The following is a 13,188-nucleotide window of genomic DNA, read 5'->3' on the forward strand; positions in this document are numbered from 1 at the left end:
TAAGAGATTTTTTTGTATCCCTTAGTGGCATAGTATGAAGACACAATATTTGCTTCCCAGGAGTTTCAGAAAGAAAATAAAGGAAGAAAGGTAAGAATTCTTGGTTGAATAATAGCGTATAGCTTTCAAAATCTCAGGAAGAAAACTAGATTAATATAGAGGACAGCAGAGGAAATGATGTTTAATGAATCAGTTCATAAAATATGATCAAGAGGAAAATATTTTCATGATATCTTCATTGCATAACTTACTACAATATTTAGAATATGGAAAAACCCCAGGTATCCAAAGACATATGAGTTAATAAAAGTTTGGTAGATACACTCTATGGAATAGTATGAAGTTACAATAGGTGAGATGAAATCATGAAATCCACTGTAACTTGTATGGAAATAGATAATATGTTAATTGAACTAAACCAGATGGACAAATAATGCCAAATAGTCTCAATTCTCTGCAGTATAAGTGGGTAAGGGAATGTTAGCTATCAAAGAGCAGAAACGTAGATTACCTTGGATCCTAGATCACAGAAATGATAACAGAAAAAAAAAGAAATTGAGAGACAGGTAGAAGTGGATGGAAGTAACAGGGTCAGAGGTCAGGGACTTGGGCATATCAGTTGTGTAGAGGTGAGGTGTGTGTGAATATAGATATGCATGATTATATAGATGATAGAGATATATAATTGATGTAGACATATAAACCACAGAACTAAGGTCATTGTAATCATGACATCCAATCTAGCATAACAAAGTTATAAAAAGAAGCATTTCATGTGGTGGGCTGCAGACTGGGAGAGAACCTGAAGACATTGGTGAAGGCGAGTTGACACTGATGGTGGGATTGGTGTTCTGTCTAAATCTAAGTGTTGGCACCTTCAATTTCCATCCAGCAGGGGTCAGTCACAGAGAAGGAAACAAACCTATAAAAAGACAAAAACAAAACAATTGCCCAACCTTTACTATTGTCTAGGCAGCCATCAGTGAGGTCACAGGCTGACCATTTATTCAATACAATATTGCTCCCCCTTCTTACTACCATCATCTAAGTTAACAGAGACATAAAGACAGTGAGTAAGCACATCAAATTTAATTGGAACATGGATAACAGAGGCTGGGCTATTTCACATAGCCAATCAACAGGCACCCTGAAAGTATAGAATAAAGTCATGTGAATTTCTTTTTTCTTTTTAATTTAATTTAATTTAATTTGTATAAAGTTGGTTCACAGTAATTTATTACATTTACTATTTGACATCAATCCCACCACCATTACACTTTCCCACCACCATACCTTGAATTTTTCTACCCCAAACCTGTAACCCTGCCTCCAAAGCAGAAAAGAAATAATTTAGTTTGTATTGCTTCTTTTGGATATTCCGCTAAAAATTCTCCAAAAATTTCCTTAAAGGAAAGTGTGCAAAGATTGTTGTATTTCACCCTGGAGCTATTAAGCCCTTCTATAAGAGATTGCTGAAATGTTGTTAAAGGTTCAGCCATGTGTACATTTATGTGTGTGTACATACACACACACACACACACACACACACACACACATATATATATATATATATATATATATATATATATACATACACATATATGTGTTTCGCCCTGAGACTACTTGCCTTCTACTTTAAATCCCATCAAATGTTATGTGTTACTACTCTTGGTACATCAGTGGTGTAAAATATGAGATGTCATGCGGCTGCAAATGTGGCCATGCACTCCAGGAATTCTAAAATTAAAACTACAGTTATACAGCATATCCACTAGGGGCAAGGCTCTTCAAAGCCTTTGGAGAGTGGTCGTGAGCATAAAGTCATGTCAATTTCCTATTTTATTTTTGCTTATAGAACCCTCTATATCCCAAAGACGATAAATGTTTTCCTTCTACTCTATTTTAGCCTCAATTTTGCTGACGCTGTAATTTTTTTATTGTTTCCTAGGAGCATCAAAGAAACCTTTTATTGCTTAGTGTACTATCCCAACCCTGTTGTTGTTAAATTATGACTTTCACAAACAGTGTTTGAACATTGTATACCTGAAACTCTATTATGAGCAGCTTTGTAAATCACATTGTCTTAATTAAAATTAAAAGTGAAAGAAACATAAGCAATCAGACATTATCAAAAGACACATATTTATATAATGGGAGTTTAAAAAAAGAGAAAAGAGAAAATATAATTATTAATTGGTTGAGGAAATATAGATACGAATGTCCCCCATCTGAATAAGTAGATGCACACCCAGATCTAGGATGTGGAATGAAACCCCAACAAAATTAACACAATAGATAAGCACAAAATTCAAAATTTCAAGGGTCAGGGACATTTCCAAAACATTAAGATAAAAGCAAAAACTCATAAGTAATAAGGTTCTCATAAAACTCACAGTAGTTGAATAGTCTCATAAAACTCAAGCAAAAAATATAGGCTAGAAGATAATGGTGATATATGCAGAGTTATTAAAAAATAACAAACCTATGAGCAAGAATATGATATCCATCTAGGTCATCACTCAGACTAAAACAAAATATCAAAACTGTCACTGTATATTTGAGACTCTCAGTAGATGCCACACTCAACCATATGTTCAAACACAACTACTGTGTTGATATTACATACCCTTTATCAGAAACAATGAACTTGTTCACATTTGTGAAATTGTGCACCCAAACCCATAACCTCAAATGGATCATAATTAAAGCATTGGCTAAATCTGAGTTAGGGACAGTCCACAATTCAGCAGGTCAGTACTTCTCCCAGCAGCATTAAGGACAGTTAATGTCTTTCTTCCAAAGGAGGATGACAAGGATGGGAGAGATGGGAGGAAACTAAGGAGACAGAAATTAAGTGGAAAAATATGGACTTTTAGAGTCTAAAGGGGACAATTGAGAGGCAACGGTATAATCTTCCCCCTTAAATAAGGTATATAGTTGAGCTGTATATACTTATTTTAATAGTACAAGATGTTGATCGATGATCACTGAAATATGGTTAGGTAATTTATTAATATCTATTTACTGCTCTATTTTTGCACACACACAAAAATCCCTTTAAAACAAAAAATAAGTTAATGGAAGTAATGACTATTAAAAGTTCTCTCTGAGAAACACTGCATCGTTCTCTAAAAAAAAGCAGAAAAAAAGACATGGTGAGATTTGAAAAAATCTTCAGTTGAGATAGAAGAGGTCATCAAAACCCTAGACAAACAGGGCATTCAAACTCAATACATCAAGACGCTCCGAGAGCTGTATTACAGATTAACCACCAGGATCTCACCATTCTACAAGGAAGTGATCATCGATGTAAAGACAGGAGTTCCACAGGGTGATACCATTTCACCGAAACTCTTCAGTGCCACCTTCGAGAATATCATTCGACTACTGGAATGGGAAGAAATGGGAGTGAAGATAGACGGTCGGCAACTACACCACCTCCGCTTCACTGATGACACCATCGTAATAACACCAAACATTAGCCAAGTGGCACAAATGCTGCCAACTTTGACCGAGAATGTGGAAAGGTCAGACTGCAGCTGCATCCCATCAAGACAATGTTCATGAAAAACGAACTAGTCCCTGATAGTCTATTTGCTCTCAATGGAACAAACATCTCTGAATGCAGCAGTTATGTGTACCTGGGTCGAGAACTCAACATGAGGAATGACTTGGCGCCAGGACTGCGCAGGAGGAAGAGAGCAATGTGGAACTCCTTCAACACCATCAAAGAAGTGGTTAAGAGGATGAAGAACCTCTGGCTCCGGGCACATCTTTTCGTCTCCACCATTCTTCCTGCACTAACATATTCCTCAGAGACCTGGGCCCTCCGAAAACAGGATGAGAATGCTATTTGTGTATCCCAAAGAGGAATGGAAAGAGCTATGCTCGGAGTATCATGTTTCACTCAAGTGAGAGAAGGAATCCGGAGTTCTGACCTTTGTGATGATCAAGAATCAGGGACGCTGTCTCATTTGCCAAGGCGTCAAAAATCAGATGGGCTGGACATGTAATTCGATTTAGAGATGACCACTGGACTAGAGCTGTTACCAACTGGATTCCACAGGACATCAAACGACCGCGTGACCGCACACCAACGAGATGGTCAGACTTCTTCGTCAAAACACTGAATGAACGATTTGAGGCTCTTCCTGTTACTAGAGTGAGCAGATATCATTGGGCTACACTAGCACTCGACAGGGACAAATGGAGATGTTACTGGCGCTCTCTTGAGCAAATCGAAGATCAACAGGATGACAAGTAATATAAGTGATACAAGTGAGATTTGAAAAAGTGAAAAATAATGAGTGATTAAGAATGAACTTGAGGGGCTGGAGTGATAGCACAGCGGGTAGGGCGTTTGCCTTGCACGCGGCCAACCCGGGTTCGAATCCCAGCATCCCATATGGTCCCCTGAGCACCGCCAGGGGTAATTCCTGAGTGCAGAGCCAGGAGTAACCCCTGTGCATCGCCAGGTGTGACCCAAAAAAGCAAAAAAAAAAAATGAACTTGAGACTTTCTTGTCTTCAATCTCAAATGGGATGTAAACTTAAAACCTTTGAGATAAAATCCATGGTAATCTCCAAACAAAATAGAAAAAAACAAAAGAATCAAATTAGCGCAATCATTACACAACAGAGAATTATGAAAGTGCAAGTGGAGAAAATAAAGCATGTTGAGCGTAACAAATAGTCTATAGAATGATAACAATAAATTCATTTAAGTTACTAATTTCTATAATATAATGTCCTGAATTTACCAATCAAAAGACACTAGAAGATTGAATGGGTCAAGGAACACAAAAGGTTTCCCACTTTCAGGAGATTCACTTCACTTCATTGATAATCATATCAAGTGTATTTTCAGATCATAATTCTATATAGGTTGTAATTAGTTATACAAATAAACCCGGGGAAACTCAAACATATGAATACTAATTAGTATCAGAATGAATAACTATAAAGTCAAGGAAGAAATCAAAGAATCAAAAATTCCTCAAACAAATGAGAACAAAGATGCAAGCTCTTTAAGTATACAGAACACAGCAAAGACACTAAGAAGAAAGTTTGGAACACTAAAAACTTGTGGTAGGACACAAGAATAAATAAATGAATCATTGACTATCGCATCTAAAGTAACAGAAAAAGGAATGAATGAATTAAACCCAATGTTAGGAGAAGGAAGAGAATCATAATACTTAAGAAAAATAAATAAAATAGAAAATTAAGAAAACTGTAAAGTCAATGAAACCAAGAAGTGTTCCTTTGATCAGAACAATGAAGTATTAAAATTAAACTGTCACTGTCACTGTCACTATCATCGATTTGCTTGAGTGGGCACTAGTAATGTCTCCATTGTGAGACTTGTTGTTACTGTTTTTGGCATATCGAATACTCTATGGGTAGCCTGACAGGCTCTGCCATGCGGGCAAAATACTCTTGGTAGCTTGTTGGGCTCTCCGAGAGGGGTGGAGGAATTGAACCCACGTCGGCCGCTGCAAAGTGAACGCCCTGAAATTAAACAGACACTTTAATTCATATAGTAAAATTGAGAGTGTATAAGTAAATTCTCAGATATATGATTACTGAATTTATGACAAAGAGGCCAAAAACATAAAATCAAAAGGAAACGTCTTCAATAAGTGATGCTAAGAAAACTGGTTATCCATGTGTGAAATACTTAAATTAAATCATTACCATACACTATGCACAAAACTCAAAATGAAATAAATACAGTTGTGTCATACCCAGTGAAAAGATTGGCAAAACACTCAATGATAAAGACTTCCACTTTCAATTTGCCTGTTGTCTTTTAATTCCCTTGGCAAAGAGAATAGATGCAGCAATAAACAAGATTATATCACAGAAAATCTTCACTACAGAAGAAACTATATTGCTAAAATAAAAATACATCTTTCTGAATGCAAGAAAATGTTTGCTCACTCTTTAATTGACAAATGACTAGTATCCAAATACATAAACCACGCACATAACTCAACTAAGAAATAAAACATAAAAATAGGAAGAAAATAATATTAGATATTTCTCTAAAGATGGTATATTGAAGGCTAACACACACATCAGAAAATGCATATTGTCACTGATTATTGCGAAAAGGAAAATCAAAAGACCATAGAAACAACATCTCATACCAAAGTGTGGCCTATATCAAAAAAACTGCAAGAACTAACAAGGATATGGACGAAAGGAAATTCACTGATTATTGATGAGAATGTAAGTATATAAACCAGTCCAGCATCTATGCAAATCTATATAGTGATTTCCCAAATAATTAACTATTATATGGTCCTATAATTTAGCTTATCTTTCTTAGTAAAACAAAAGCATTAAATTAAAGATATATGCAAACTCAAAGGCTAACAGCTTGAATAATAGATCAATTAATAATGAAACACATTTGATCTCCAGCTATACATTTAAGTTTGATGTTCTGCACACATAGAAGATGGTCTTTTCCCTTTAACATTAAGGATTACCAATACAGAGCAGTTATAACGTGACAGTTATCTGCATGTCCCTAATGGTGGCATACTGAGGACTTTCCATAAGTCAAACTTGACTTGACTTTCACAACTTCAAATAAATATGGCAATGTCTTGGAGCCATAAAATATATTGAGAGAATGTTGGTTGGCAACTAGGAGTAAGTGCATTTGGTGTGTAAGCAGCATGCAATTTCAAATTACTTGTGACTTCAGGAATAATCTTATTTTTTTTTACAGACTTACAACTTTTTGTACTTCTGTTTCAGTCATACAGTGATTGAGTACCCATCCCTCCACCAGTGCCCATTCTCCACCACCAATGAATCCAGTATCTCTCCCACCCCCAATCCCATTTCCCCCCCACCCCACCCCGCCTCTGTGGCAAGGCATTCCAATTTGTTCTCTCTCTCTCTCTCTCTCTCTCTCTCTCTCTCTCTCTCTCTCTCTCCTTTTGGGTATTGTGGTTTACAACAGGGGCATTGTGTCTCTCTCCTTTTGACTCATTTCACTTAGCGTGATACTTTCTATGTTGATCTATTTATATGCAAAGTTCATGAGTTCATCTTTTCTAACAGCAGCATAGTATTCCATTGTGTAGCTGTACCAAAGTTTCAGGATGAATCTTAAACTGACTCTATATATACTTTATTTATGCATGATGATCATAAGTGTACATCAAGTCTCAATGAATCAACAATTTACTTATTTACTTTTTATACCATGTGAAGCGCCTGACCCAGATTCAATCCCTCCATCCTTCTCAGAGAGCCCGGCAAGCTACCGAGAGTATTTTGCCTGCACAGCAGAACCTTACAAGCTACCCCTGGCGTATTTGATATGACAAAAACTGTAACAAGTCTCACAATGGAGACAGTACTGGTACCTGCTCGAGCAAATCGATGAGTAACGGGATGACAGTGACAGTGACCGTGATGTACCAACTGAATACTTATATAATTACATAACTAAGACCAATAATAAGGCATTCCATATCTATGAATAAAATGACTTCTTGTGGAAGTCCTGGAATTGCCTTTCAAAGTCTCCTTTAGGTAGTTTTAATGAACTATTAAATATAACACAGAATTGGAAAATACATAGCTTTATAATTTTAATATTCTTTCCACAAAAAAAATGTTTACATAGGTCTAGAAAGATATTTCAGGTGTTGCAAGCTTTCAACCCTGTTTCATCCACAATACTCCATGTGGTCAGTTCTCTGAGAACCTCCAGGAGTAATCTTTGAGCACAGATTCAGGAGAAAGTTCTGAACATGGCTGGGTGTGGCCCTCACAGAAATTTTTATCAACATGAAAACCACAGGGGCCAAGTGATAGCACAGTGAGTGATTATATGTCTTGCACACAGCTGACCTAAATTCAATCTTCAGAATCCCATATGGTTCCCCAAATACCACCAGGAGTACTTACTGAGCAGAGAGTCAGGAGTATCCCCTGAGAACTGCCAGGTGTAGTCAACTCACCTCCCAAAAAATCATAAACATAAAGCTACCTGTGCAAGTATCACTAAGGAAATATTTAAAAAGAGAAAACATACCCACATTAAAGCAACAAGAAACAAAAAAGCAAAACATAATTCATAGGGGAGGCATATTAACAGTAGGGTCTCATAATGATCTTGATATTTAAACTTACAAGTGCTTTAAATTTGAAAGTTAATATAATCTTAAAACCACTATATATGAATGACCTAGTAACCTTAGAATAAAAATACAAGACACAAACATACAAGGCATTATGGAGTAAAGGAAGTCTTTTTAATAAATTGTATTGGAGTAACCATAAAAGAAAGGATAAAATCACACCATTAAAATTATTTAAATATTTTAATGTTTAAATCAAGTTTTAAAACATGAATAAAATGTATAAATGAGATAGACTTCACTGAAACATGCAGGTATCTGACAATAAAAACAAGGGAAAGAAAAGCGGTAATAAACAAATTGGGCTGCAGCAAACTAAAATGCACTGAACAATAAAATAAATTGTTGTTAAAATGAAAATACAGCCTTCTGAATGGGAGACTATATTTGCACATTATAATTCAGAAATTCTTCTCATCATCATCATCATCATCATCATCATCATCATCATCATCATCATCCATTGATTGTCGAAGTTCTCGAGCGGTCTCAGTAACGTCTCCATTCATCCTAGCCCTGAGATTTTAGAAGTCTCTCTTTACTCATCCTTTCAAATGGTGCCACATTGGAGGTTCACTCAGGGTCAGGGTAATGAGACCCATCATTGTTACTGGTTTTGGCATAAGAATATACCATTGGGAGTTTGCGAGGCTCTCCCATGTGAGCAGGAAACTCTCGGTAGCTTGCCAGGTTCTCCCAGAGGAAAAACTAGAATATCAGATGTCACGTAGCTGCGCACTTCCAGATTGGTTTTATAGTCTCTGGATGTTGACCATTGGTGGGATTAAATGGCGCTGGGGGCAATCCCTGGGTGTGACTGCCTAGCTACTGGAAAATGGGAAATCTGGGTGGAAGAGGCCCAGTCCCGATCCGAGCAGCCTTGGAGGTCTCAGACTCGGGTCCCACACACTAGGGTTCCTCTGCTGGTTGCTTCATGCGCGAGGCTCCTCTGAATGTGTGGAGAGGGGCTTTGGGCATGGCTGTGGCTAGGCTCTGGAGGTGTTCTGCTCGGGGCTGGGCGGGAAGCTGGAGCCTACCCCCTCCAAGGGACCCTGGGGAAGACAGCCAACGTGGGGGCAAGAGACTCTCAGAAATTCTTCTAATGTCAATAAATCATAAATAAATAATCAATACAAAATCAACATCACAAGTGGGTATAACACTGCATAGGCCAAAGAAAACATGCAGATTGCTGACATACACATGAAACAGTGCTCAGTGTCTGACATTTGTAAAGAAATAAAATTTGCATGGTATCACAAAATACCTCAGAAAGCCAACATGATACTGAGAACAAAAAGAAGCTGGGGACATTAGATTCCCTGACTTCACACTATGCTATAAAGCTGTAGTAATCAAAACAATGCAATACTAATAAACTTTCCAAGCAAATGAAAGAGCATAAAGATCCCACAAATAGATACTGAGATATATGAGCAGTTATTTTACAACTAAAGGCTATGCATAAAAACACTGTGCTGGAAAAACTCATTAGCCACATGCACAAGTAGGAGAGAAAGAAATCGAGCTCTTATCTCACACCATACACACACAAAATCTAAGTGAAGTATGAATATTAATGGTAGACAAAAGTCTACTGAAATATTGAAGAAAACATTAGCATAAACTTCCACATTGGGTTCAGTGGTGTATTTAATTATATGATTTCATTGACAAAACAAAAGCAAAAATGAAAATTTTTACTGCATCAAACTAAAATATTTCTTCAAAACCAAAGTTACTATCACTTGGCACTTGTCATTCAGTTGCTTTTTGATTTGATTGAGTGCGCTCCAGTAATGTATCCATTCATCCCTGTCATGTAATAGTGTAGCACAGTGGCATCTGCTCGCTCCAGGAACACGAAAAGCCTCAAAGACCTCAGGGTCTTGATGAAGAAGTCCAGCCATCACCAAGGTGGGTGGCCAGGAGTTCTTTTGACATCCTGTGGCATCCAGTCAGTAACAGATCTAGTCCAGCAATCGTCTCCAAATCTCAATACATGTCCGGACCATCTGATTTTTTTTTGGCTTTTTGGGTCACACCCAGCGATGCTCAGGGGTTACTCCTGGCTTTGCACTCAGGAATTACTCCTGGCAGTGCTTGGGGGACCATATGGGATGCCGGGGATCGAACCCGGGTCGGCCACATGCAAGGCAAATGCCCTCCCCGCTGTGCTATCGCTCCAGCCCCATGGACAATCTGATTTTTGACGCCTTGGTAAACAAGACAGTGTCCCTGATTCTCAATCAACGCAGAGGTCAGAACTTCGGATACCATCTCTCACTTGAGTGAAACGTGATACTCCAAGCATAGCTCTTTCCATTCCTCTTTGAGATGCCCAAATAGCATTCTCATCCTGTTTTCGGAGGGCCCAGGTCTCCGAGGCATATGTTAGTGCAGGAAAAATGGTGGAGACGAAAAGATGTGCCCGGAGCCAGAGGTTCTTCATCCTCTTAACCACTTTTTTGAAGCCCTTGAAGGCGTTCCACGCCAATATCTTCCTCCTGTGCAGCTCTGGCACCAAGTTGTTCTTCATGTTGAGTTCTCAACCTAGGTACACATAACTGCTGCGTTCAGAGATGTTCTTTTCGTTAAAAGCAAATGGAACACCAAAAACTAGTCTTTTTCTCATGAACATTGTCTTCGTGAGATTCACCTGCAGTCCGACCTTTCCACATTCACGGTCAAAGCCAGCCAGCATTTGTGCCACTTGGCTAATGTTTGGTGTAATTAGAATGATGTCATCAGTGAAGCGGAGGTGGTGTAGTTGCCGACTGTCTATCTTCACTCCCATTGCTTCCCATTCCAGTCATCGCATGATGTTCTCGAGGGTGGCACATAAGAATTTCGGTGAAATGGTATCACCCTGCTGAACCCCTCCCCTCTCTCCATGTCAATGATCACTTCCTTGTAGAATGGTGAGATCCTGGTGGTGAATCCATAATATAGCTCACGGAAGATCCTGATGTACTGAGTTTGAGCACCTGTTGAGGTCTCAGCAGCCAGCCTGAGATCCTGGCCAAATCCCCTGCCCCTAGAAACAGGAGCAGGTTCTATTCACGGGGACCCAGGGCCCTGTGCCAGCACTCCACCCAGAAAGGCGCTCTGGTTGAGGAGATAACGGGGTGAGGGACCTGACAGTCATCACTTGCCTGAGCTAACACACCGGGCCTTGAGAGCGGGAAATATAAATCATTAGCTAGCATCTGTAATGAACTCAACGACACGATAACCAGTTGTGTGCTATATGCATGTAAACTGCTTTGAAGTCCATGTATAAATATCCTGTGTGAGAGCTAATAAAATGAGTGCTGCTTGACCTCTAGCTCTCCCGCCTCTACCTAGTTCTTTCTCGTGGTGGAGGTGGGGTGTCCGTGGTACGCAGAGAAGCTGGGCAGAGGCTCTCCCTCTTCCACTCCCTCTCCCATAAGGAGTAAGTCGGGTGGCTTGGGGAATCATACCCCAGTTTGCCAGGGTCGACTGACCAGGATCCTGACAAATGCCCTGTTTGGCTAGGACTTCGATGACCACTTCAGTCTCAACAGAATCAAAGACCTTCTTTAAATCAGTCAACATTAGACAGAGAGGCATCTTGAACTTTCGGAAAACTCTATGAGCTTGGTCACCATGTGGATATGGTCGATCATGATGAGTCCTTTCTGGAACCCAGCTTGCTCTCATGGTTATCCTTTGTCTAGAGTTCTGCCAATCCCACTCAGGCTGACTCAAGTGAACAACTTGTAGATGACGGACAACAGGTAGATTAGGTGATAGTTGCCAATATTGTGGATGTCTCCCTTCTTGTACAACAGAACAGTTCTGCTGGTTTTCCATTGGGACAAAACCTTGCATTCAGACAGGTAACATGTGAAGATCCAAGCCAATGTATTGATGAGTACTGGTGAGAGATTCTTCAGGTGTTCGGGTTGGACCTTGTCTGAAGCAGGTACTGTATGCTTCTTTACTGACAAAATGGCGTGTCAGATTTCGGAAGGGAAAACGCCGGAACAACATATTGGCAGGTGGATGTGGCTATCAAAGAGATCTGAGTAGAAGTTGTGGATAACCTTTTCCATTGCCCTTCTGGAAGATGTGATAGATCCATCAAGACTTCAGAGGACAGTCATCTTGGTCTTGTAGTTGGTGAAGGACAGGTGAACCCCTCAATGTTTCAGTGCCTCATCGTGGCAAGGGTGTGTTAATGGTGTCACCAGTGAAGAGTGAACCAACGGGTGCTGCCCAGAGATGTAGGCAGGTGCAGGGCTGGACTCCTTGCATCAACTGTATCAATTAGGCCTGTAGGTTCTGTACATTAGCAGCACGTCCATGAAAAAGGTTTGTGGCATGTTTCTCAGTGTGCAGATCGTTACAACAAGCCAGTTGAATAAAAGCTTGCATTACGTATACTGGGAGCACCTCTAAGAGTGATTAGAGACTGCCCCCAAAACCTCCATCCCTCTTGGAGAGCCTGGCAAGCTACAGAGGCTATCTCACCACACGGTAGAGCCTGGCATGCTACCTGTGGCATATTCAATATGCCAAAAACAGTAACCAAAACAGGCCTCATTCCCCTGATCTTGGAAGAGTCCCCAATACTGCAGCATTGAGAAGAATGAGCAAGGAGAGGCTACTAAAATCTCAGGGATAAACTAGGCTGCCAAAATGAAGGACTAAAATGACTATCTGCACTTTCATCGCATGCATGCTGGCATCAGAAGCATCCATCAAGGACCTGATGGTGCAAGCTCAGAAGATCAAGTATGATGTCATTGGATAGACCGAGATGAGAAGGGATAAATCACATCATGCTGTTTTTAACACTGGAGAAAAACTGTTCCTCAGAATATGCCAGAGTAGAGGTGTCAGTGGTGTCAGTGTCCTGTTCAACATGAACTTCGTCATGAGCATTGATTCATTTGAATACCTAACAACCTGAATTGGATGCTTATATTTGAATAGATGTGGCTCATTGCCAGCAGTTCCTATCTTCATCGTCTATGCACCAACATCCAATTATG

General features: G+C 39.5%; 1 protein-coding gene across 1 annotated transcript in view; it reads right to left on the bottom strand.

Moving 5' to 3' along the window:
* Positions 1–459: 459 nt before the first annotated feature.
* Positions 460–13,188, bottom strand: part of LOC129399766 (uncharacterized) — a 60,083-nt gene continuing 47,354 nt past the window's right edge. The window contains exon 4 of the mRNA XM_055121140.1: positions 460–922. Coding sequence (XP_054977115.1) covers positions 899–922 — 24 coding nt within the window. The 3' untranslated portion in view covers positions 460–898. The remainder of the gene's footprint in view (positions 923–13,188) is intronic.

Source organism: Sorex araneus, chromosome X, assembly GCF_027595985.1.
Source record: "Sorex araneus isolate mSorAra2 chromosome X, mSorAra2.pri, whole genome shotgun sequence".
Lineage (NCBI taxonomy): Eukaryota > Metazoa > Chordata > Mammalia > Eulipotyphla > Soricidae > Sorex > Sorex araneus.